The following is a 27958-nucleotide window of genomic DNA, read 5'->3' as shown; positions in this document are numbered from 1 at the left end:
CTGGGGAAGGCAAAGGAGAAATAAAACAGGAGCAAATTACTGTAGATGCTGGGATTGGAACTAAATACGAAAAAAAAATCAAAGTCGGTCAAGCAGCATCCATGGAGAGAAAGCAAGCTAATGTTTTAAGTCTAAATGACTCTTCATCAGAGCTGAAGAAGAGAAATAAAATATTCTGGGTAAAGAACCGACTCAAAAATAAAGCTTGTCAAGTGATGCAGCTTATTGCTTGCTCAAATATTTAGATACACATTCTAAAATTGATAACTATTACTTTTTATTTTTACTTTAATACTTCAGGATTTATACAAGCCATCAATATTTGTATGTTTTCATTCCTGCGCATGAAAAGTTCAGCAACTTCAAAACATAGCCCACTCTTTATATATATTCTCTTTCTGCGAGTAGTGTGTGAAGCTTCCATTAGTGAAAACTCAATTTAAAATCAATTGGTACCATTACTTTGGTCATTATTCGATATCAAAAAAAAAGGAACTTTGGTGAATCTGCCATGAACAGTGTTTGCAAACCTTCAGCGGTATTCACTACATAATCAGACTTCTTACAGTGCATTCATTCCATTGCACCAGTTCTATTACCTAGTACCTTTTCCCAAATCCCTGCATACAATTCCTATCCAAATAGTCCATCTAATGCCTCCATTGAACTGGCATTCGCCATATTTCCAGGTCCTACAGCAAACTGAAGGATACCCATAATTTAATTTGTATGACAACTAGGGTAATCTTTCTGTCATCTAGGTGAAGATTATACATTTTTACAATTGTAATTCTGATGATTCAAAACCTTGCACAACTCATATGAGTGGATCAGATAAAGTTATCAATTTAATTTTTAAACGATTACCAAAAGTTTGAATTTTGAACCAAACTTGGAAAGTTAAAGTTTGACAAGAATAAAAATTAGGTCCTTAAAACAATCATATTGTACATGATATATTTCCAAAGACATGTATAATGCTGAGGAGTACAAATATACAATGATGAGCTACAGAATTGTGAAGAATAAAGTCAGAGCTGGTAGTAATTTCTCACAACCAAAGACAGCGGTTGTGCATTAAGTAAATTCACATTAAAATTAGAAGTGTGTTTAATCTTCCCAAAACGAATTATTTTAAAATCAAAACAAGGTTGAAGTTTAATCAATCATTTTAGGATCTACAAGATTTGTGCTCTAATGTTTAAAAAAAAGCATTTGTATATTGCAACAGCTGAACAATTTAAAAGGCTAACAATTCACTTTTTGTTAATAAACACATCTTTGGCACATCTTACATCAAGCACATGTACAGATTTACACGTAATGTATATACAGATAAAAGAAACATGTAGTATTCCACCAGTACACTTACTAGAAATGAAGAATTGGAGATAGACCACCTACAGTTGATAGAGGTAGTATAAATTTAGGGAGCAGATCGTTGCAAAACTGAAGGACAGTTGAGATTTAAAGAAAAATTAAATTTGAACAGTATTTCAAATAGGATTATAATAGCAAAGCCCTGGGGAAGGGATAATAGCAAGGCAAAGGGAAATAAACCAAGGAATGAAGAGTTCTAAGAGTTTAGTGGTCAAAAAAAAAGCTTACATGGGAAAACAGACACAATATAAAAGTTGTGACACTGAACTTCATCACAATTTAGAATATTTAAAAAAAGGTTCAAAATATTCTGTTAAATGTTTATGATATATGATTTATCTGACTTTGGAAAAACTCCATCATTGAATAATCAGAAAGATAACAAGGTTGAAGGGGCCGAGCGAAGTAATTTAAATAAAACCAATTAACAAGGAATATTCCCTGTACTAGAAAAATCCACAAGATATAATCTCAGAATGGAGTTAACCTAGGAAACCCTTCTTCCCATGAAAAAGATTGCAAACAGAGCTTGATTAAAACGTCACTGATACAAAATCAATACTGGAAATTAAAAGGACCTGAAAATGGCATAAACCTGAGGTATGAAGCCCTAAGAAAAGTAATAAAGGTAGTGAGACAAACTGAATTTCAGAACTATTTCTAAATTTCAGAGTTTAATTCTAACTGAACTCAAAGTAGTCCAGGAATCAGTGATGGATAGAGATTTCATAATCACCTATTCATAGAAGGTAAACACATACATCCCTAAAAAGATGCAAATTTAACTCACTTAAATCATACTATCTGTAAGCTACTTTAAATGCATTTCATCTTATTGGTTTGTTAAATGTCATCACTTAAATCGATAATGTGCACAGTGCTTGGTTGTATTTCAAGCTTCAAGTTTGGGACATTTCTTCTTTGTAATGTATGGCTCAGAATTTGAATTTTCAGTGAGAAAAAGCCTAGATTTCTCTGGACCACCGATATTTCTACTTACTCACCCAATTTAGAATTTAAACCAGAATCTTAATGTTACATAATGTCCTTTTTTAAAAAAAAGGAATCTGACACTTGAAGCTTAAATACTAAACAATGCCACTATTTTCTCTCCCCATAATAAATCAATAAAGATCTCTTGACTCTCGACAGTAATACTCTGCAAGAGTGAAATAAGACAACGATTTCTTTCGAATCAACTCAATCATTTGAGAAGATTCCTCATTTTAATTATTGCTTCATATTTTTAAATGCTCGAAAGAGCCATTCTGTAGTCTAAAAATCCCATGTCATGACTGATTGGCTTTGTAAAACTGAGAATGGACAGAATCATTTTCATTCTTTTCTGTAGAAATGAACTTAATGAGCTCATGCATCATTGCTGAATCTTGTGTGCAGCCATGTTCTTTGGATCACTGCTAGGTACACACCAATCGTCAGCCTCATGGCTATGTTGGTAATGTCGCCAAGCAGATTTGTTATAAACTGGTAGTCTCTCTACTGAATCTTTCGATAGAGCCTGAAAGGAAATGTAAAAATACTAAATCAGTAAACATGCAATTTGAGTAAGCATGCAAATTACTTACCAAAAATCCACTTAAGCTAATTGAAAAATAAAACAACAGGAATCAAAATGCACTGCCTCAATAGATTTTTTTTCTCTGGCAGGGAATTGTAAACTTTCAAACTCAACATTTGTCTACTTTGCTCAAAGCACTTAATGTTGACAGTACAAATTGACTAAACAGTGCTTTTAGTGTTTCCTAAGTGCAGACTGATGGACTGAAAAACATTGCTTCTCTCTTCAGAATAAGACATTATCGATAGTCTCAGTCAGCCCTTGACCAGGAACGACAGAGATAGTAGAATGAATCACAGCACAACTCCCAAATTTGAAATATTACACATCCCACCAGAACGTATTCAGAAAATAAAATGAAAATCTGTACCAATAAATTTAAGGGTTACCATGCACGTAGTATTTGAGTAGTAATTTAGAATGCAAGAACTATCTTTTTAACCATATCTCAATCAGCTGTCACTATTTACAGAAGGGTTTGGGAGAAAATTTGTCACCATTGTTGTTTCTCTTATCTGATGTTTTAGTCATATATAAGCTACTCAAATCTAACTAATGTGCATATAGTCAAGCTAGGAGAGTTGAAACATAAATGTGTTACAATTTTTTTGGACAGGTGTCACAGTGACTGCAATTTTCCAAAATTTTATTTTACAGAAAGGACATGGGGCTTCTTGTCTGGATAAAACTAGAATCTCCTCTCTGAAAACATAATGGTGAAACTAATTTAAACTTATCACAGTGCATGCCAATCAATTTTGATAATCCTCGATAAAAGATAAAGTTCATTGTTAAAAATCTGACATATCGTAATCACATCAAAACTATTAAAAACCGTCACCAGGATGCTGCAAGAAAAAGGTGTCAATTCACAATTATCCACATGTATACAGCTATGGCCGTGCACTAGAAGCATTCAAGAAACTGACACCAATTATTGCTTAGATCTGATTTGCTGTGCTGCAAGGAGACAAAGTGAAATGTTTAGGATTCCTTACAAATATCAGGATTCAGAGACTGCCTGTTTTAAAAAAATGCTCAGACTTGGTCCAATTTAGTAGTGAAACTAACAAATGCTGGAGATCACAGCAAGTCAGACGTATCCATAGAAAAAGAGCTCTTCAGAGCTTTGAAGTCATCTAGAATCTCCATGGATGCTGTCTGACCCGCTGTCATCGTCAGCATTTGTTGTTTTCAGTACAGATTCCAACATCTGTAGTAATTTACTCCAGTTTAGCAGTTCTATCCTTGCTATTGCACCAACTGTATACAATTAAGGCTAATGGTTTCATCTTAGTTTAAAGATTTATTAGAATTAGACAAAAAGAACACATAGCGAAAAACCGAAACACAGCTTTTCATCTGTTTTGAATAATCAAAATTTTGGAAACAGTTCTAGACCCATTCATTAAAAGTTCAACTTTTTTGTACCAAAACCAAGAATTTACATAATCACAAGTAAATTTCTAATTGAAACTGCTTGTAGGTTACTTTTGGCATTAAAGAAAATAATAAGGATTTGATTGCAAAATATAATAGAAACAATTAATAAAAAGATGGAACAAGATAGAGGTCAAACGATATCACACTAAATTATAAATCTTTCAGCTGAACTCCAAACAATGCATATGTTCAATGAGACAGAAGCTGGCTAGAACTTGTGACAAATACACAACAATCACCCCACGAGAGTACCATGATCAATGGCTCAATTTGTGTAACAAGGTCTAGCTTGGCTGTGGGATTTTCATAAGTACGCTATCAGTTCTAACGCAAACCTTTAAACTTACTATACTTAAAGAAAAACTTTGGATTTGGGAAAGAAAAAGAAAGCCAAGAACATTCCACAGACCAAATTGTGTGTGTGAATACTGACCCAGAAATACTGTGGCCAACCCACAGCCATCCATACAGCCAAACTAATGCCTGCCACTTTAGAGATTTCAGTAATAAACTAAGTTATTGGAACTATACTCCACCTTTCTCTCAATTTAGATTACCTCATACAAGTTTTCCATCTACATAGTACTGACTTGTAGCACAGTTTTCCATTATTTAGATCTTACTCTATGCAATTCAAATTCAACCAAAGAATTTGGAGAGCTAAAAGGGGTCACACAAAGTCTTTGGCAAACAGGATTAAGGAAAATTCCAAAAGGATTTTTTTAGATTATATGTATGAAGGAGCAAGACGGTAGCTAGGGAAAAGGGTAAGTACACTCAAGAACACAGGAGGGAATTTATGCATAGAGCTGGAGAAAAAGGGTAAGGTATTTTGCATTGGTATTCACAGAAAAGGAGGATATGGTGGATGGTGAGTCTTGGGAGGGGTATGATGATATTCCAGAACATATCAATATAAAAATTTAGGTTTTGAGAGTTTAGAAAAAAAACATTAAAAGTTAGCCAAGTCTCCAGGACATGATTGGATAAAGCCCTGAATGCTGAAGGAGGCAGGTGAGAAAACTACTGGGTCCTCTTCAGTCACGGTAGAAGTTCCAGAGGAGTAGAGAATAGCCAATCCTGTTCCTTTGTTTGAGGGGGGCAACAGGGATAATCTGGGAAATTACAGGCTGGTGAGCCTTAAATGGTAGGGAAATTACTGGAAAAAATTCTTAGGGCTAGGATTTACTCGCATTTGGCAGAATATGGATTTATTAGCAATAGCATGACTTTGAGGGGGAAGGTCACATCTCAAAAACTTGATTGTATTTTTGAATAAGTGACAAAGATAATTGGATTAGGGCTGAGTGATAGATGTTGTTGAAGTGAGTTTTAGCAAAATCTTTGACAAGGCCCCTCATAACAGGCTGATACAAAAGGTGAAGTTATATGGAATCTGTGGAGAGCTTGTAAGATGAATACAGAATGGACTTATTCACACATGACAGAGTAGCAGTGGAAGGGTGTTTTTCAGATTGGAGATCTGAAGCCAGTGGTGTTCCACAGGTATCATTATTGGGACCCCTGTTGCTTGTAATATACATAAAATGATTCGTAGGAGAACGTAGATAGCCTGATTAATAGTTTTACAGATAACACAAAGATTGGAGGAGCTATGGATAGTGAGGAATGTCAGAATACAGTAGGATATGGAATGGCTAGACACTTGAGCAGAGAAATGGCAGATGGAGTTTAAATGAAACAAGTAAGACGTGATATATTTTGGAAGTTATAATCCAGGAGGGAATTATGCAATATATAGCAGAACTCTTAGTTGCATCAATATTTCGGGGGATCTAGGGAGACAGTTCCTAGACAGTAGCAAACAAGTGGATAAGGTGGTCAAAGCAGCATATATTGTCTTGTCTTCATCAATCGGGGCATAGAGTATTAAAAGTTGGCAAATCATATTGCAGCTGTATAGAACTTTAGCTAGGGTACATTTGGAAAATTGTATTTTGTTGTGGTTGCCACACTACCAGAAGGATATGGAGGTTTTGGAGAGAGTAAAGATTGTTTACCAGGATGTTGGCTGGTTTGGAGGGTATTACCTCGGAGGAGAAATTGAACAAACTTTGTTTCTTTTCACTTGAACAAAGGATGGGCAAGAGATCAGATAGAAGTTTATGAGAAGCACAGAGAGGATTGATATTCAGATTCTTCTGCCCATGGTAGAAATGTCAATTAATAGGGAACATAGGTTTAAGGTAAAAAGGGCACAAATTCAAAAGGAGATAAGAGACATGTTTTTTTTTAAAAACACAGACGGTACTAAGTGTCTGGAATACTCTGCCAGAGACACTGATGGATACATACACAATAGCGATGTTTAAGAGGCTCTTGACAGATAAATGACCAAGCAAGGAATAGAGGGATATGGACAGTGTTGAGGAAAAAGGTTTTTAAGTTTAGAAAGGCATCATGTGTCATGTGGACTGAAGGGCCTGTTACTGTGCTGTACAGTTGTTTGTTCACAATGTCTTGCATGACCTTGCTCTCCTTATTTTTCTCTACTGAGAGTATGAAAAAAACCTTAAAATCTTTAATCCCTCTTAATTCTCAGTTCACTTTTGTGTTTCATTCCACCAAACCAAATATAAAAACTGTAGTTTTCCCATTGTTGACTACAGTTCTGTCAAAATCATGCAATAACTGAGTTGCACATTTATTTCACAATAGATTTGGCTAGTTCAACTAATACAATGTTAAGCAAATACTTAAAGTTTCTATATTCAAAATTAGATTTACATTGTACTTCTGCAATGTGTGGTTACTTAATTTTATACCTTTCACCTCTATTTCAAGTAACACTACTGTAATTAAAATTAAAGGTTGTGGGTTCAAACCACACTCGAGACTCGGTCACCTCATTCACACTACACCTCAGCATAGTAACAAGGAATGTTTGCAGCATTGGAACTGTTCTCTTTTGCAATGAGAATTTTAATCATGATCACATCTGCTCACTTAAGTGGTTACAAAGAAGAAAACAGAGGGTATTCATGTGGCTAATATTTACCCCTCCATTTGAATTTTACTTTCACAATCTACTATCAAACAGCATTAAACAATGTTTTTGCACACACAGTGACCACTTACTGTTTGCACTTCAATGTGAAGCTCAAAACAGAACAAATTGATACACGTTTTATGCCCCCAAAGGAAAGCAGGTGTTCACCTTAAGGTAAATGACTGCATCAGTTCCATAACCCTCCATGGAATAGAGCTGAAGATCTCCCTGAAAATACTTGGCATAAAGTCTTGAAATAGGCAACCCATAGCCAAAACCAGCCTGAAAATGTAAAAGTGCAGAATGAGTAGACTACATTTGCAAAACAAAATTCATTAATACCAATTAAGAACATAGTATACAGAATGTGTTTAGAAATAGAAATAATATATGAATAAAACATACCAGTGGTGTACCTCTAGAACTTCCCAAGTGTGGTGTGGGAGCTGTGCTATACATGTAACTAAACAGCCGGTCTATCTTACTCAGAGGAACACCACCACCTTTGTCACTCATCTGTAAGGAAAAAAAAACAGATGATGATTAAAAAATGATCCTCATATTGAAGATTTTATATTCACGATCAACATGCTGTATCCATGGGATAACTAGAAGAAGAATAAATGGAACTGCGGCAACACACTCCAGTGGAAATGCATCGTTTTTCATAACACCTGGTACATTTGGTTAGAAGCTGAATTGTCAATTTAGACATTCTGTTTGCTGTCTTACAAAGTGCAGGCATGAAGTAATTCCAAAATGCACATCAAGAATTTTCACCTTAACAGTGACATCTTCGCTGCCCAGTGCAACTTTCACTTTGATTGATGGAAGGCTGGAACTGGATTCATAATTTTCTACAGTAGCTCTCATGGCATTCTTGAATAAAAAGAAAACATGTTACTCATTATTTTCACTTTTTTGGAAACAATGCAAAAAAATGACATTCGTTAACAGGCAGAAAGTACTAAAAATCCATTAATTAAACACAAAATAGTCATATTACGACCGAAACAAATATTTTTTAAAAAACTGTATTAATAATGTTACTAAATGTAAAATACGTGCATGAGAACAATTTTTACTATATTTAGAAAGCAATACTTTCCAACGGGATTACTGGTTGATTAATATAAACAAAGGGATAGAGAAACTCAGCTGGTTTGACAGCATCTGTTTAGACAGAAACTGAGTTAATGTTTTCCAGCGTGACTTTGAAGAGTTCAAAGAACATTAATTGGACACAAAGCATTAATCCTAGACTTGAAATTACTAGCTGTTCTCCCCAAAGATGTTCCCAGATTTGCTGTGTTTCTCCAGCATCTTGTGTTTTTACTTCAGATCTTGAGCATCCATAATATTTTGCTTTTCTTAGTAGTGTATTTAAAAGTTAATAAATAAGGTACATAGCATTCACTGTAACAAGAAATACAACACTACTGAACTTTAGAATTACAATGTAGATTTATACACAAGTTGTATTTCAAAGTCCATTAACCAATGGACAAACATTGATTTGTTGTCCTTTGTATCATAGCCATGGCATATTCCCATGTAACATTTTAGTGTTGACTCATTCTCCTCTGCAGCTATTGCTCTCATCTGAATCTTAAATTGTATCTTTGATTTGCTTATACTCCCCCCATTTTTGGTTACTTTCTCTTACGGACAACTTAATGAACTCGATTTAAATCACATGGGGTTATCAGACTATTATAGCACAAATATGTTTACATTTGCATTTTAATAATACATGTTATTAAGAAGGAAATTGCACTGCTTAATGGCCAGGAGACTAAAGGTTTACAAAAAGCATATAGTTGTCAGTTGTTTTCTCACCAGGCTTCAGCACTGAAAAGTTACTCAGTTCTTAACATCAAATGATCAGTTACTTATGCAGAAATAGAGAAGGTTTTTTCTTAAAAATGAATAAATAAGCAATAATAAACAGACAACCCTTCACTCAGTATCTTGGTTAAGGATGCATTTTGCATACATCATCTTTGATTAATTGCTCTATATTTTGTACATATTGTAACTTAAGAGCTTATTTACTTGCATTTCTTGCCTAAAAGGGGAAAAACATTTCTTCTGGAGTATGGTAATACTTCAATAGCATTACTGCACAACATCACACTGCAATATATACAAGTTTTACAGCTGGTTTCTTACTTTGAAAAGTTCAAACAGCATGTGATAGAGATGAGATGGTACATAGACAATATGGACAGGTCCTGAACCATTTACTGTTGGAACAAAAGAAATTATATTTCAGAAGGAATTATCTTTCAAGTAGTAGCAGCAGTGTACTTAAGACAGCACATGATACACTGCAAACAGTTCAAGATAAATTGCTTTGGAAGGGCAGATTTATTGAATTACAGCCAGACTTAATGACTAAACTATAAACCAAGATTACACAAACTAGGATCACAAGTCATGCAATTTAGAAGGTTAAGGGCTAATTTGATGAATATTTAAGATATCTAGGGCAAAGACATGATGGATAGACAGTAATTATTTCTTTGGGTTGGGAAGTTTAGTACCAAGACTGCTAAACATTAGTGCCAGACCTTTCAATTCTGAAGTTAGGAAAGGAAAGCACTATAACATACAAAGTAATAATTATTGAACTAGCAGAAGATGGTAGCAAACAAATTAGACAAAGGACATCCATCAGGCATGATCTATTTGGAGTTCCTGAAGGTCTCATACAAGGTGTTGCCCAGGAGGCTGCTAACTAAGAAAAGAGCCCATGGTGTTGGAGGCAAGGTATGGCATGGATAGAGGATTGGCTGACTAGCAGAATGCAGAGAGTGAGGATAAAGGGACCTTTCCATGACTGCAGTGGTAATTAGTGCAGTTCTGCAGGGGTCAGTTTTGGGACCAAAACTATTCATGTCATACATTAACAATTTGGATGAAGGAACTGAGGACATTGCTGGTTAGTCAGCAGATGACACAAAGATAGGTGAAGGGACAGGTAGTATTGGGGAAGCAGGGAGGCTACTGAAGGACTTGGACAGGCCAGAAGAGTGGGCAAAGAAGTGGCAGATAAAATTCAAGGTTGGGAAAGTATGAGGTTAAGCACTTTGGTAATAAGAGGAGGTATGGGCTACTTTCCAAACAGCGAGGGGCTTTGGAGATCTAAAGCACAAAGGGACATGGCAGTCCTTGTTCAGGATTCTCTTAAGGTTAACATTCAATTGGCAGTTAGGAAGACAAATGCAATGCTTGCATTCATTTCAAGAGGGCTAGAATTCAAGGGCACAAATGTACTGCTGATACTGCACAACGCTCTGTGGAACACATTTGGAATATTATCTGCAATTTTGGGCCCCATATCTAAGGAAGATGTGCTGACATGAGCGGGGGTGCAGAGAGGGTTTACAAAATGATCCCAGGGATGAAGGGCTAGTCATGAGGATTGGATGAAGAATCTTAGGTCTGTACTCAACGTAATTTAGAAAGATGAATGGGATCTCACTGAAACTTAGAATACTGAATGGCCTAGATAGAATGTGGAGAAGATGTTTCCACTAGTAGGAAAGACTAGGAACCAAGGGCACAGCCTCAGAGTGAAGGGATTACCCTTTAGAACGGAGAAGAGGAATTTCTTCAGCCAGAAGGTGGTGCATCTGTGAAATTAATTGCCATAGAGACCTGTGAAGTCATTGTGTTCTTTTAAGACAGAGATACATAGGTTCTTGATTAGTATGGGGATCAAGGGTTACAGGGAGAAGGCAGGAGAACGCGGTTGAAAAACAGATCAGCCATGATCAAATGGCACAGCAGCCTCGATGGGCCAAATGTCCTAATTCTGCTCCTCTATCTTATGGTCATATATTATGGCCTAATGGAATAGTCTCATGCAAACAGCAACTCACATTACATCAATTGTTAACTTTAAAACTGAAATTGATGAATTTGTAATGATCAATGTTATTAAGACAATGATGTAAGACAGACATAGACATATGAGGTAGGGTCAGATAATTAATCAAATTGAATAGTGCAATCAGCTTGAGGAGCTAATGACATACTCCAGCAATCAGTAGGTATTGTTGGGGAGGGGGAAGAAAGAAAAAAATTATGCAAGTTAGTTAACTGTAAATGTGAATGATAAAGAAATTAATAAAAAACAAAACCTGCTATGTCAAGTTGGAAGGATATGTAGGTCTTAGACTAAGATAGACATTAATAACTGTCAAACAACAATTTCATAAGGCTTGTATATTTATTTTTGAAAGGAACAGTTATATTGGAAAAAGGAACAAACAGCACTAACCAGATGTTCCAGGTTGCTTTCATCATCAATAACAGTTATAAATTAATACATGCAACTTTACCATTGTATTGGTCCACTTCCAGTGCAGGAGAGTCCATATAATATTGGTCACAAAGGAGTTTAGCAGTTTCATATGCATCTGTAAACAGTAAACTGATAGTGACTATCCACATAACAACAGCAATCATTTTCAAAGCAAAAATGCATATGTTAATATAAAACCATTTGTGCTTTATGATACAATGGAACTTCAACAATGAGACTGTTAACAAATCGAATCCTGATATGGACCAATTTGGTGAACATGGAGACAAGAAGCAAATGTTTTCCAGTGTGTGAAAATGCTGAAACAAAGGCAGATGAATCAACAAAATCTACATGTACAATGCTCTCATTGGCTGCTGTATTGGCAACACAGAAAGAGATATGGCAATCATTAAGTGCTTTTTGACCAAGGGAAAAAAGGGAAAGTCAATTTTCATAACCATCTAAAATCTTGGAAACTGTTTAATACTACTTTCCATGTACTAAAAGAGCAATTTGAAATATTAGAGTTTTTAAAAATGTATTTTGATATTCAAAAAAACTGAATTACTTGCTCACTAAAATGAATATTAAAAAAAAAGTCCCTGCCACTTTTGTTAAAATAGTAGACATTGACTTATAGACAAAAGGCAATAGGTGCAGGAGTAGGCCATTCTGTCCTTCGAGCCTGCACCATCATTCAATATGATCATGGCTGATCATCCTTAATCAGTATCCTGTTCCTGCCTTATCTCCATAATCCTTGATTCCACTATCCTTGAGAGTTCTACCCAACTCTTTCTTAAATGAATCCAGAGACTGGGTCTCCACTGCCCTCTGGGGCAGAGCATTCCACACAGTCACCACTCTCTGGGTGAAGAAGTTTCTTCTCATCTCTGCCCTAAATGGTCTACCCCGTATTAAGTAGTGTCCTCTGGTTCGGCACTCACCCATCAGCGGAAACATGTTTCCTGCCCCCAGAGTGTCCAATCCTTTAATAATCTTATATGAGTCAATCAGATCCCTTCAGTCTTCTAAACTCAAGGGTATACATGCCCAGTCGCTTCAGTCTTTCAGTGTAAGGTAATCCCACCATTCCAGGAATTGACCTAGTGAACCTATACTGCACTCCCTCAATAGCCAGAATATCCTTCCTCAAATTTGGAGACCAGAACTGCACACAGTACTCCAGGTGTGCTCTCACCAGTGCCCTGTCCAGCTGCAGAAGAATCTCTTTGCTTCTAAACTCAATCCCTCTTGTTATGAAGGCTCGCATGCTATTAGCCTTCTTCACTACCTACTGCACCTGCATGCTTACCTTCATTGACTGGTGTACAAGAACACCCAGATCTTTCTGTACTGCCCCTTTACCTAAATTGATTCCATTTAGGTAGTAATCTGCCTTCCTGTTCTTGTCACCAAAGTGGATAACCATACATTTATCCACATTAAACTGCATCTGCCATGCATCTGACCACTCACCTAACCTGTCCAGGTCACCCTGCAATCTCCTAACATCCTCATCACATTTCACCCTGCCACCCAGCTTAGTATTATCAGCAAATTTGCTAATGTTATTACTAATACCATTTTCTATATCATTAACATATATTGTAAAAAGCTGTGGTCCCAGCACCGATCCCTGCGGTACCCCACTGGTCACTGCCTGCCATTCCGAAATGGAGCAGTTTATCACTCCTCTTTATTTCCAATCAGCCAACCAACTAGCAATCCAAGTTAGTACTTTGCCCCCAATACCACGCGCCCTAATTTTGCTCACTATCCTCCTATGTGGGATTTTATCAAAAGCTTTCTGAAAATCCAGGTACACTATATCTACTGGATTTCCCTCGTCCATCTTCAGAGTTACATCCTCAAAAGAATTCCAGAAGATTAGTCAAGCATGATTTCCCCTTCATAAATTCGTGCTGACTCTGACCTATCCTGTTACTACTATCCAGATGTGTAGTAATTTCATCCTTTATAATAGACTCCAGCGTCTTTCCCACCACTGAGGTCAGACTAACTGGTCTATAATTTCCTGCTTTCTCTCTCCCACCTTTCTTAAAAAAGTGGTATAACATTAGCCACCCTCCAATCCACAGGAACTGATCCCAAATCAATCGAATTCTGGAAAATAATCGCCAACGAATCCACGATTTCTCGAGCCACCTCTTTCAGCACCCTGGGATGTAGACCATCAGGCCCCGGGGACTTGTCAACCTTCAGACCTAAGTCTCTCCAACACCAATTCCTGGCAAATATAAATTCCCTTCAGTTCAGGTCCTTCAGCCACTGTTGCCTCAGGCAGATTGCTTGTGTCTTCCCCAGTGAACTCAGATCTGAAATACCAATTCAATTCTTCTGCCATTTCTTTGTTCCCTGTAATATATTCCCCTATTTCTGTCTTCAAGGGCCCAATTTTAGTCCTAACCATTTTTTTGCCTTTCACATACCGAAAAAAACTTTTACTATCTTCCTTTATATTATTAGCCAGTTTACCTTCATAGCTCATTTTTTTCCTCTGCGTATCTCCTTCTTAGTAATCCTGTTATTCTTTAAAAGCTTCCCAGTCTTCCGTTTTCCCACTTATCTTTGCTATGTTATACTTTTTCTCTTTCAACTTTAGATGTTTCTTAACTTTCCACGTCAGCCACGGCCACCCATGCCTCCTCCTAGGATCTTTCTTCCTTTCTGGAATGAACGGATCCTACAACTTCTGCATTATACACACATTGTTCCTCCACTGTCATCCCTGCTAAGGTATTGCACCATTGAACTTTGACCAGCTCCTCCCTCATAGCTCCATAGTTCCCTTTATTCAACTGAAAAATTGTCACTTCTGATTGTACCCTCTCCCTCTCAAATTGCAGATTGAAGCTTATTGTATTATGGTCACTACTTCCCAATGGCTCCTTTACTTCGAGGTCCCTGATCAATTCTGGTTCGTTGCACAATACCAGATCCAGAACTGCCTTCTCCCTGGTCGGCTCCAGCACCAGCTGTTTTAAGAATCCATCTCGGAGGCACTCCACAAAGTCTCTTTCTTGAGGTCCAATACCATCCTGATTCTCCCAGTCTACCTGCATGTTGAAATCCCCCATAACAACTGCAGTAACATCTTTGAGACAGGCCAATTTTAGCTCCTGATTTAACCTACATCAGACTTCAAAGTTTATGAGAAGATTTGTAGCTCGGGTGCTCGTTGTTGTGGTTCTGTTCGCCGAGCTGGGAGTTTTTGTTGCAAACGTTTCGTCCCCTTTCTAGGTGACATCCTCAGTGCTTGGGAGCCTCCTGTGAAGCGCATCTGTGCTGATTCCTCCAGCATTTATAGTGGTTTGAATCTGCCAGGGAACAGCCAGGGAATTCCTAGAGGCATGGCACTCATCCACAAATTCTATCAACAGACACATCGACCTAGACTCTATATACCGGCCACTGCAGCGGACAGCAACTGACAACCGGAAGCAGCAGATTCAAACCACTATAAATGCCGGAGGAATCAGCACAGAAGCGCTTCACAGGACGCTCCCAAGCACTGAGGATGTCACCTAGAAAGGGGACGAAACGTTTGCAACAAAAACTCCCAGCTCGGCGAACAGAACCATAACTACATCCGGCTTCCAGACTACTGTTTGGGGGCCTGTAGATAACTCCCAAGAGGGTCTTTTTGCCCTTAGAATTTTTCAGCTCTATCCACACTGACTCTACATCCCCTGATTCTAGGTACCCCCGCGCAAGTGACTGAATATCATCCCTTACCAACATGGCCACCCCACCCCTTCTGCCCATCAGTCTGTCCTTACGATAGCACGTGTAGCCTTGAATATTCATTTCTCAGGCCCTGTCCACTTGAAGCCACATCTCAGTTATCCCCACAATATCGTATCTGCCAATTTCCAAAAGAGCCTCAAGCTCATCCATCTTCATTAAATACTGATAAATCACACATTTTGCTCATTAGTACAGAACTTAAACATTACAAAAAGGAAACAAGATTTACAACTAACATTCATCAGAATTATGGTAGAGACTATTCCAACCAGGCTTGGAAAATAGGACACCAATTTGAATAGCATAAGAAAAGGGTGATTGTTTGAGCTATTATTGGCATGGAGATGCAGCCAGAGTAGTGAACTATTGATCTTAGTTCTCAGACTTACCTACTTAGTCTGAGAATTAAGATTGACAGTAGACTGTTCCTGCTGGATTTCCCTGTCAATGTTAGCCCAAACAAACAATTTTACACCACGAGTGTGTTAAATGTGCACTTCCTTTTTTAAGCATGTTTCCTGTATCCTAGTCCTGATTAGCATAAGAGAAAAGCATTCAAATTTTTATTTCCTTTCAGGGATGTTTAAGACATTAGATGTTGATGTTTCCAAGATACTTACAAAGAAATACTTGTGAATTGATAGATATGTTGTACAAGAAGCTCAGTATCACCATCTGATTATAACAGCAGCCAATCATTATATAATATAAATAGTTACATTGTTAGCTTTAAAGATGTCATAGGCTCATACTAGAAACAAAAATTATGGTGTTAAGGGGGTATGTAAACACAAATACACATGAAAACATCACCACAAAGCTTCAATGCTGATTTTAAAACATTTGCATAGATGTTTCACAGATTTTAAAACATCTGCATATTAATTAAGGAACCAGTGTACATGAGCAGGGATATCTTGCTGCAATCATCCAGGTCCTTGGTGAGATCACACTGGAGTACTGTGTGCAGTTTTAGTCTCCTTATCTGAGGAAGGATGTTCTGGTTATGGAAGGAAGCATTTAATGTTTATAGATTGATTCCTGGGATGGTAGGACTGGTAGGAAGAGATACTGGATCAGTTATGAGGTTTAGAAGCATGGTGGTTGGTGACGGTAGGGAAATCTCACAGAAACCTAGAAAATTCTAACAGGACGAGACAGGATAAATGCAGAAAGGACATTACTGGTGACTAAAGAATTAGAAACAGTTAAGACATGGTATGTGTCATTTAGGACTGAGTGTAAGAGAAATGTCTTCACCTACAGAGTGGCGAGCCTGCCACAGAAAGCCTTTGGGGCCAATATCACGAAGACTTGAAGATTTAAAGATTTATATATGGTTTTTAAGTCTGAAGGACTCAATGGGAACAGGGTGAAAATGGGAACAAATGATTTGGATGATCAGGTCATATTGAATGGCAGAGCAAATTCGAAGGACTGAATGGCCTATGCCCCCTGCTATTTTCTATGTTTCTCTTCCACTAAAATTTATGAATATGAAAACTCAAACAGACAAAACAGATTCTGATTGTGGATTTTAACTAATTGTGGTAACTTATAATTCTTAATCAATACATGAAAGTACTTTCCAGAGGGGGGTAGAAAAACATACCTCTGATGACATTTACAACTTCACAGTCTGGATCAATACTGCCTATGTGCTTGGGATGAGCTGGGTTTGTTGTGCCATCAAAAATTAGTGCTTGGGAAAGAAGAAAGTATTAAATATTAGCATTTGATTGTGACAAAAGTGATCGAGAACTTGATGACAATAATCCTGTCATTCATAGCATTAAAGTCACAAATATTCAATATATGCCATTGTTCACTGTGCACTGCATGGTTACCTTTAAGGAAAGATGTTAAACATATTGAAGGCAGTTCAGAGAAGACCTACCCAGGCAAGTGCATGGAAAGAGTGAGTGGTCATATGAGTAAAGGTTGGACAGGTTAGACTTGTATTTGCTAGAGTTTCAAAGAGTGAGACACAACTTTGATTGAAACTTACATAATACTAAGAGGTCTTAATAGAATAAATGTAGAGAAAAAGGGTTTCCTCCTGAAGGAAAATCTACATCTAGCAGTTGCTGTTAAGTCAGGGGTCACCCATTTAAAACAGGGGAGGGGTGAACTTTTCTTTTTGCGGGTTGAATGCCTTTGGACCTCTATGCTTGAAAAGATGGCAGAAATAAGAGTCCTTGAATATGAAGGAAGAGGTAGCCATATTTCTGTAAAGTAAGGTGGCTAAAAGGTCATATGTGAGAATGAAGATTTGAGGTTACAATTAGACATGCCAAGGTCTTACTGAATGGCAGAGCAGATTTGAAGAGCTGAATGGCCTATTCCTTGTTTGTATTACATATTACATTTTTCAATTCTTTACGAAAGTTGTTTCTGAAATGAAAATTCACTCATGAACAATAACATGGATTTTCTCACAAATGTTTCACTTACTATGCTGATTGATGAGCATTCTGATTGAAATACGACTCATGTAAAAACGATCCAGAAAGTACTGTACATTTTGACTAGTGATGCTATCTTCTAAGTATGATTCCTTGTACTCAATAACACCTTGTGCCATTGTTGGAACAACATCATTATGCCTATTCCGAATTGTAATTAAGGCATCTGTAAAACTAAGATCGTGCAAAAAAAAACAAGCCTTTTAGACATAGCACATAACAAAGCTTTATACATGGTTAGATCAGACTGATTTTATATCCAACCTTTCTACAGAAAAAATTAACAAACTAATGCAAGTGGTTGGCCCTTGATATCAGGCTTCCAGAATCAAATATGAAAGACTATTAAAACACCTTAAAAAATCGTCTAAAGAATTTAGTGATATTTTCTTCCTCAAATTGCCCTTATAGTCAGATCCCAAATGATATCAATAGTGAAGTTGATAAGCATTGAAATGCACAAATATGCTGTAGTAAACAAAAAGCACAAGTGTTTTCTCTTGTAAGCAATAGTGAAAGTGACAATTCACATTTCAATGCCTTGGGCTCCTGCAAGCTCACACAAAGTCACTGGTAACAAAAATGAATTGAAGACCTTTAAAAAAGGTATTGGTTCATAAACAGCCTTAAATTACCTGGAATCATAGAAGTTGCGTTGGTGATTAGCATTGCTGCCTTACAGCACCAAAGGTCCAGGCTTGAATTCAGCCTCAGGCAATTGTCTGGTGTGAAGTTTGCACATTCTCCCAGTCTGTGTGGGCTCCTTGGCTCTCCTCCCACATTCCAAAGACGTGGGGGTGGATTGGTCATGCCAAACTGCCTCAGTGAACAGGGATGTACAGCTCAGGTGGATGAGGCATGTCAAATGCAGGATTACAGAGATAGGGTCAGGGCCTAGGGCAATTGGGAAGATCTTTGGTGGGCCAGTGATTCTAAGATTACCTTAAATTGATCTTGCTGTCAATTTCACGTCAACTTTACATATTTTAAAATGCTACCTCAAAGACAAAAAAATTGTAATGACAACCTGCAGTTGTTAACAGGGCTTTTATTCTACAAATCAGTGAATACATTTTCGAAAAGTGGACCATACAAGACACCAATAAGCTGACTTTTTTTGGCAAATGTTAGATGAAGTCACCATGTGGCAACCATGCTTCTGTGTCAAAAGGTCCAGGTTCACGAATCACTCTGGAACATGACTGCTTTAAAGAAAGATGTGTTTATAATGCAGAAATCCTTCCCAATGTACTATACTGACTGCCATTGGTAAGAAAGAGATTGCTGGTAAAGAACTCAACAAAAAGAACAGTTGAATATCCTGTCAAAACTCAATAAGTAAATAACAATACTACAGTAAGTTGCAAATTATTTAATATTTTAAAAGCATACCTTGATAAAACTCGCAGATCATCAGGGTTCTTGTCATAAAACTCTAGAATATCCAAAAGACTTTGAACATACCTAAATGAAAAGAGAATTAGCATGTATGAAGCTTCATTTATCATAGAATGTACAAAACTCATGGACCAATAAAAGCTGTTAAGCAATTTAAGAATTAAAAAGTACATTGGTCATATCTAAATCAATTAAAACATGCTTGTGAGAGTGCTCTGCTGAAAAGACATTTAAGGTAGCTTCATGGAGTTCAGAGGGCTCAGTGTTTAAAAAAGTTTTAAATCAGAAGATCAAGAGGTTTGAGGTTTTGAATGTTTAATTGAGGCAGTTTTGCTGATTGCAATTAAACTGTTGTGCAAGTACATTTGGTTCTGTTTGCTTCATTAAACAAATTTGCCAAGTTTTCTTAAAACTGTCAATTGTTAATCTTCAACGTTACTGTAGCTGCCCTCATTTGCAACATTTGTCTCAACATGATCATCTGATGAATCTCTAGTCAGAGAACTGCCTTGACCAGAACAAATAATTAGTTCACTGAGTTCAAGCTCCATGTAAAACACACTGCTTTTCAAATAGTTAAAATCATCCAAAACAAATTCTTTAAAATGTAAAAGGAGTGACGTTATTCATTTGACTTCAAATTTTCAATTTTAATTCAAATGTTTTCCCTTATTTTTAGTAGGGAAACCCTCCAAATACTGGCAATATCAGAATGCTATTGTACTGTTGACTTCACACCAAACCCAATCATAATTCAGGATCAATGTCCTTATATTTGCGCAATGTATAGTGATCAAGCACAAACAGTATCTAATCTTTATTCTTGTTAGATTAGGCATAGCGAGCAGCAATAGCGCTTCAACATTTTTCCAGCAAAAATCAACTAGCTCAGCACAAACTGGACCTGTTAATTCAGTTACACATTAGTTTTTCATCACTTTACATGGTTAGAATATACACAACACTACAAAAAGGCTCTGTATGGTTCAGATTCAATGGTACCCTATTTAATTATACTTGACTGATTGGTGCTTAATGCAATCTAAGCACTTGTACTCCAAAAAAGCTCCAAGATTTTATACCATTCAACATTAGTTTCCAACACTGATTTTTTTTTAAATGAATGCTGTTCCTAAAATTAACTTGGAAAATCTTGATATATCTAACAATAACTGTAATGTTTAAGAAAATAGACTTGGGGACAAGTCAATTCGTTTACTAGCATTTGTAAGCTCTCATAAACGCACTTATTATATCTTGATAATTTGGCAACCAACTCAAGACAGCCATACTGGTGAATGAAGATGACACTAGTGCACAAGTACATGCTCACATTGGAAGTTAAAATTAATTGTTCATACAGAATTGAGAGACAATCATGGAAATACAAATACTAAATACAAAGCAAAAATGTTCACATTCAGAATTTCTTAGCCAGTCTGCACACAAAGCTAGATTTGCAAAGTAGACCCAGTACGGCCTCTTTCTGCTTAAGGCATAGTTTAAATTCAACTTTCAGATGGAAAATAGTAATTAACCCTTCCAGCCTCTTTTATAAAGTTCAACTGTCTGAGTGATACTACAGTCTAGAAGGTTCAGGCGTCAAAGCAGGAAATACGAAACTACTTACTACTCTCTCACTTCCTCACAAAGCATTAAAAAAATTGAATTGAGGTTTAGTAACTGGAAATTAACACTGTTTTGAGATCTAGGGATACAGAATTCACTTAAGGAGACTGTAGGACACAATAATGACTTTAACATACAAAAAACTGTAATGCTTATCAGGAATGTTTTTCTGTACCAAAACAGACTGTAATTGTGGAATTATGCCTATCGAACTATCATGAAACAATGGCAATCAAATTTGCCAGTAATTTAATGATAGTGAGTGGATTAATAGGCTCTCATTTCATTATCCATAAGACATACTGCACTGGCTCTTACAATCAAGAAAGGCATAATCCAAACATGAGAAGGTATTTATAGAAATAAGTCTCATAACTTAAGTGGGGGAAAGTTCACAGTATAGTTTACACAGTTCCAGTTGGATAACTGTCAGATAATTGAAACAGGATACATCAGCTTATATAGGTCAACTCATATCATGACCAAACATATTTAACCAGATGGCCAGTTTTAGTTACACCCTTCTAATATTGTCACAAGCATAAAGCTAGCATCACTGAGGTGGATGGAAAACATTTCAATATTGCACAATATTATTTGTTCTGCATTGAAAATTTACTGCTTTGAAGAAGCCACACATAAGAGACACATTATTCGAGGAGATTCTCTCACTTGTATGACCATCTTCTGTGTGGCTACTCACCAGCTTTGGACTAACTGAACGGAAGGTGTGCCAAGTAGCCGGTCTGGGAGGAGATTGATTTCCTTCATAATATTAGAGAGTCTCACAGGCAGCTCTTGCCTCAGAAACATAAAGGAGGTCTTCTCACAGGCATTTGTTGAGCCTAAGTGGATAAGAATGCAACACTGTACTTAAATGCCAAGTTTCAACAACTTCCACCCAATTTTATTCCCTTCCAAAAATAATAAGAATTATGCTACAATTCAGTTCCATTGTGCTTGCAACTCATAATAACATGCCTGATGCATGCAATTTAATGTCATCCTCACTTGATGTCCAAACACAGACCGGAGGTTATGATTTATTTGTTGTTACGCTTGCTTTCAGTTTTCTGTCCTCATACTTTTACTCCAACTCTTGTCCATGCGCGAAGCTGGTTTGATGGCATGAAACATCAGCACATGATTTAATTTGGGAATATGACAAATTAAATTCCACTCTTGAATCCCAAGGGCATGTGATGCAGGAAATCTCAAGTATCAAATACATACTGGTATGTACACAGTTTGAGTAGGAAAACTCAAGCTATCAGTATTTAGTGTCCTGGGTCAGAAACACGCAAGATTCTACATAATACTTCTTGCTTTGAATTTGATGTCAAAGATGTCACAGAAAAAGGACATCTCCCAGAGAGAGAGAGAAACTGATTATAACTAAGACCATCTCCTGGGAATGTAGCTGATCTTCCTTAATAAATATTTATATGTGTGTATGTGATAAAGTTAAGTATGCATACTTCATATTGGGAACAAAATCTGTATATGGCTTATCAGGAAAATTGCAATTTTTGGAACAGATGCAAGGGCAGATTCTGAAAGAAATGTCAAACTAGTAGCTGCTATAATCACAGAAAGAAGTTTGCTTGCAGTTAACAAAGAAGTTATACTTCCTCTTACTTAGTGTGCTTTTGCAAGCCTGATTAACCAAATTATAGCTAATTCTCCATGTTAATATCAATATTAAATGGAAAGATCTATGTACTCAGTAAAAGGTTTCTGCAAACTTAAGAGGCATGGGTCTGGAAGCTCCTTTCCCTCCCCTTACCACAGTTAGATGATTTAGTATTCAATAATCAAATAAGAGTTTTTGACAGCTTTGAGTCATTGAATAACAGATAGAGGGCAGTTGAGGCTCAACGACCATAAACTAAAAAGAAACAGTGTGTTTCAAAATCCCAATTAAAATCCAATGACCTTATGGCAGGAGATGGCTATGTGATCTCTTCTACATTTACGATGGTATTTACATAATACCACATACAACAACTTTCATTTATGTGGTCGGAACATCCCAAAAACATTCCACAGCACCCAAATAATTAGTATAAAACACTGTGCTGCAGGAAACAGCAGAGGTTTGCAGGAGGAAAATTCAAACAAAACAACAGCTAGAGCATCATGAACTTGTGGAGGAATGAAAACCATGCTGTGGCGAATGGTCCCATCCCGGATAGATCAATGACTATCTTGTGTAGGTGACAAGAGATAATTACTACTGCAACTTGGTAAATCAATTCCGCCAAGGTCATCACCTGAATCAAATCTCTATTCCTGGTGTATTCTTTGTTCTTGAATGAACTGTGTTTCTATTTTCAGCTACTTTCTAGTTAAAACTACGCATCTGTTGAGAATGCAATGTACCTAATGCACCACTGCAGTTCATGAACTAAATCAGGTCCACAGAAAATGCTGGGAAAATGTTTCTTTTCCCCTGAAAGTAAGGTTCAATGGTCTTAAAATGATAGGTTAGCTGTTTAAGATTGAGACAAGGACAAATACCACTCAGTGGATTATGAATCTTGGAAATTCTGTACCTTTGTATTAGTATATTCAAGAAGAAAAATAAATTTAACAGATTTTTCAATACTGAAGGAATCTATGGATATGGAGAAAGCACACAACAGATTTATGGAGAAAGTTTAGGCCCTGGAATAAAAGGGACAGTGATAATGTGCATACAAAACTAGCTGATTGATAGGAAAAAGAGAGTTATGATGATAGATTCAACATACTGAATTGTTCACCTTGGAGACAGGAGGGCTAAGAGATCTGACAGAGATATTCAAAATGATGCATGGGTTGGATAGAGTGGATAGCATGAAGCTCGTAGAAGGTGTAAGGATGAGAGGGTAGAGATTGAAAGCAATTTGTAAAAGCAGCATATGTGGTAAAGGAATAAAACTTTCTACACAATGAGTAGCTAGGAAATGGAATCAGGGTGTAAATTTGCTCGCTGAGCTGGTAGATTTATTCTCAGATGTTTCATCACCATGCAGTCTAATCATGCTGGATCCAAAATATCCCATTTCTATGGATTACCAAAAGGTAACAAAGACACCAATGTAGAGGATGGAGAGGTCATAGTTTCCTTCAACGTGACAGCCCTATTCACATCAATAAACATCACCCCAGCCAAATAAACACTGGCTTCACTGCTAGATGAATCAAGGTAACAAACACCTGACAGCACCAACTTCATCATCAAGGACAGCATCCTCAAACTAGTAGACTTGTGCCTCACAACCCACTTCACCAACAAGATCTACAATCAAATCAATGGGATGTCTATGGGATCGCCAATATCAGAATCTCAGCAGAAGTAGTTACGCAGAAGTTAGAACAAACAGCTCTTCCCATGATCCAGCCTAAGCTTTGGGTCCACCATGTGGATGACATCTTTGTCATCACAAAATGCAAAAAATTCAAAGAAACCCACAAATCCATAAAAACATCTTTACTGCTATAAAGCTCACCAAAGAAAGACAACGAGAACAATAACACTCCCCTTCCTAAAATGTCACAGTAGAATAAAAGAGCCAATGGAGAACTGCAGATCAGCATCTATAGGAAAGTCTCACACACTGACTAGATACTTAACAACAGGAGCAATCATCCCAACACCCACAAACAAAGATGTATCAGGACATTACTAAAATGGGCCACAACACACTGCAGCACCAAGGAGTTTGAGAAGCCAAGGAAAAACACCTACAACATATTAAGAAACAATGGATACCCAATCGCTCATCACAGATTCCTACACAACAGACCTAAACAACAAGACACAACATGCCCAGAAACTCTTAGCTATCCTGCCACACATTCAAGACATCACTGAGATGACAATCAGACTACTCTGGCTCCTTGGCATCATGGTAGCTCACAAACCTACCACCACGCTGAAACAGTTCCTGATGAATTTAAAGGACCCTGTAGCAGAACAAACATCATAAAAAATACCCTGCATTACATAGGACTGACAGGCAGAAAACTAGTCACCAGAATACATGAGCACCAACTAGCCACCAAGCGACATGGCCAACTATCACTAATATCCATACACACAGACAAAGAGGGACACCAGGTTAACTGAGACAATAGATTCATCCTGGGACATGCTAAACAAAGACACACATAAGAATTCCTAGAGGCCTGGCACTCAAACGGGAACTCCATTCACAACATATCAATTTGGACCCCATTTACTAACCTCTCAAAAAGAACCAGGTATGATAATCACCCACCACAACAGACCATGACACACAGAAAGCAAGCACGACAGAATACCAGCAGTTCATTGGAGACTCACTGATGAGGTTACCGAGCATGGTGATGAAACGTCTGAGAACAAATCTACCCGCTCAGCAAGCAAACTTACAACCTGATCCACAATCTGAGCTGAAAATGTGTTGCTGGTTAAAGCGCAGCAGGTCAGGCAGCATCCAAGGAACAGGAAATTCGACGTTTCGGGCAAAAGCCCTTCATCAGGATCTCCACAATCTGAGCTACAAACCTCTAAAATCACAAAAGGATATGGAATATATTGCCTTAAAGTGTGGTAGAGGCAGATTCAACTGAAACGTTTAAGAGGGCATTAGGTGATTATTTGGAGAGAAATAAATTGCAAGGCTATGGGAGGAAAAGCAGGACACTGGTACGAGGTCATGGTGCTAATTTGAAGAGCTGGTGCAGATATGTTGGGCTGCTTGGTCTTTTGTATAGTAACACTTCTGGGATTCTGTGAAGTGCAACAGAATGTAAAAATGTGGCTTGACCAAACATTTATGTTAGAAGGTAAATCAACATTTTAAAAAGGAAACATTTACAGGGCTATAACAGGGGTACAAATGAGAGGGAACTGCATAACAAACAATGCTGAACTCTTCACATCTATCATCCTATGAATTTAACCTATTTCCACTCATTGTACTGAATTAGAAGCCACCTTAGGCAATTATGTCTCAAAAGATATCAAATTTAATTAACTTCCACTAGAATGTCTTTTTTAAAAAAAACAAACTGCTCAAACATGCTGTGACACATCTCTGGGATTAGGGAGACCCATCCCAGTTCTTCTGGCTCATCCACAGGGCACATTACCATTACACCAAAACATCCTGATTGGAAGATAAATACCAGCATTAAGCATGCAAAATCAGCTAATCAGGACCATCCTGTCCTGAATGTTTGAATTTCTTGACTTTTAGCAATCTTAGAGATGCACCAACCTTTGGCACAGGTTGTTAAAGAAACTCCCAGGTTAACTGAAAATTAATGACCTTACACGTTCTCCATTGCATTCACTTTTGTTTACACTGCAGTTTAGCTCGTGTAAGCAGATGCAATGATTGCATTATTTTTGCAAAATGGGTAGCTATCCAAAACAGGCTTTTTTAATTTCTAAGTCAATGACTGCTTGAAGCCATTAGGATCACAAAATAAACTCCTAAAAACCAAGTAGCAGAGTCTTGTCTGATAACTATTTTGATGACCAATGGATGGGAAAAGGTCCAAAATTTTAAATCTGCAGCAGTGCGCAAAACATGTAAACATTTATCATGGGAGCGAAATTTCGAAACATTAAACTTGACATGACTTTGGCAATTACTTCCCAGACACACAAACAACTGCTTGCACGTTTCCATAAATGAGCCCTCGGCTCAATAGCGTGCCAAAAATAAACTCCATTAAACATTAAATGCTTCAGATAAAAGCGGAATGGGGGATAGGGGCAGCATTTCACTAATGCCCTTCCACACACACAAAAAACAAATTGATCAAGCTCACCTTGTGTCTCATTCTTCTCTCCCTGACAGGGCGAGCTGAGTTGGCAGATTTGTTACCAGACAATATTACTCTCCCCCCCCGAGAGCTCGAACCTGAATTGGGGAAGACGAGCCGCCCTTACAGTACTCTCCAACCCCCCCCCCGCCGCCCTCACCCCCATTAGCTGGGGGAGGGGAGGATGGTATGGACAAGGCAACCCAAGCTCCTCGCAAACAAGCCTTGTTACCCCCAATACCTCAAAACTAAAAACACTCACCAAAATCCAAAAACTGCTTAATGGAGAGCGGGGACGGCGAGAATTTGGAAAAATGGTCGATGTGTTTTGGTACGTTGGCCAGGGCCGAGTTCTTCATCAGGAAGCGAACGAATTTCATATTTGCTGCTGCTGCTGTTATTGTTATTGCAGCAGTCTCCTCCTCCAAGGACTCACTCCGCCCTCACTGTCCCCCCTCCCCCCCCGCGGTGTCACTGTCCCCCCTCCACCCAGAGTCCCCTCGGACACTGTCCCCCTACACCCGGGGCCGGTCTCTCTCTCTGTCCCCCTACACCCGGGGCCGGTCTCTCTCTCTGTCCCCCTACACCCGGGGCCGGTCTCTCTCTCTGTCCCCCTACACCCGGGGCCGGTCTCTCTCTCACTGTCCCCCTACACCCGGGGCCGGTCTCTCTCTCTCTCTCACTGTCCCCCTACACCCGGGGCCGGTCTCTCTCTCTGTCCCCCTACACCCGGGGCCGGTCTCTCTCTCTGTCCCCCTACACCCGGGGCCGGTCTCTCTCACTGTCCGTTATACCCGCAGCTCTCGCGCTCTCTCACACAAAGCCCAGTGCTCGAGCCACAATCTGAATAACAGACAGCCGCTCCACCAATCAGCAGCCTGCTCCGCGTCTGAGTGATGTCATCACGCCACGCTATCGACGTCTCTCCCGAGCTCGAAGTTTGTTGTTCTCCTTGGGTTGCAGTCCCTTCACTCCATCTCATCCTGCCCCCACTTTCTATCTGCTTCGCTTCTCCCCATCACTCTTAATCTCCCAACTCCTCCTCCTTTTGCTCTAACTACTTCTCTTCTTCCAGCCCCAATCCCTTCCCCCCACCTCTCTTTCCCCCCCCCCCCCCCCCTCTCTCACCCCCCCCACCCCCCCCACCCCCCCTCTCTCACCCCCCC

General features: G+C 38.2%; 1 protein-coding gene across 2 annotated transcripts; it reads right to left on the bottom strand.

Annotated features, from left to right (window-relative positions):
- Nucleotides 1–252: 252 nt before the first annotated feature.
- Nucleotides 253–27225, bottom strand: LOC132830728 (pyruvate dehydrogenase (acetyl-transferring) kinase isozyme 2, mitochondrial-like). Of its 2 annotated transcripts, none has more exons than XM_060848560.1 (11): nucleotides 27055–27225; nucleotides 21694–21835; nucleotides 19356–19427; nucleotides 17953–18137; nucleotides 17111–17200; nucleotides 11762–11839; nucleotides 9585–9658; nucleotides 8193–8291; nucleotides 7818–7928; nucleotides 7581–7694; nucleotides 253–2899 (listed from the first exon to the last, which is right to left on the bottom strand). In XM_060848560.1, the coding sequence occupies exons 1-11, from the start codon at nucleotides 27170–27172 to the stop codon at nucleotides 2756–2758; spliced, it is 1227 nt and encodes a 408-aa protein (XP_060704543.1). In that variant the 5' UTR covers nucleotides 27173–27225; the 3' UTR covers nucleotides 253–2755. The 2 variants fall into 2 exon arrangements, with proteins under 2 accessions (XP_060704543.1, XP_060704545.1); XM_060848562.1 differs by lacking the exon at nucleotides 27055–27225 and adding an exon at nucleotides 26799–26886.
- Between the last annotated feature and the right edge of the window lie 733 nt (nucleotides 27226–27958).

Source organism: Hemiscyllium ocellatum, chromosome 32 (genome assembly GCF_020745735.1).
Source record: "Hemiscyllium ocellatum isolate sHemOce1 chromosome 32, sHemOce1.pat.X.cur, whole genome shotgun sequence".
In the NCBI taxonomy this organism is placed as follows: Eukaryota; Metazoa; Chordata; class Chondrichthyes; order Orectolobiformes; family Hemiscylliidae; genus Hemiscyllium; species Hemiscyllium ocellatum.
This window is presented reverse-complemented; position numbering and strand designations above follow the sequence as displayed.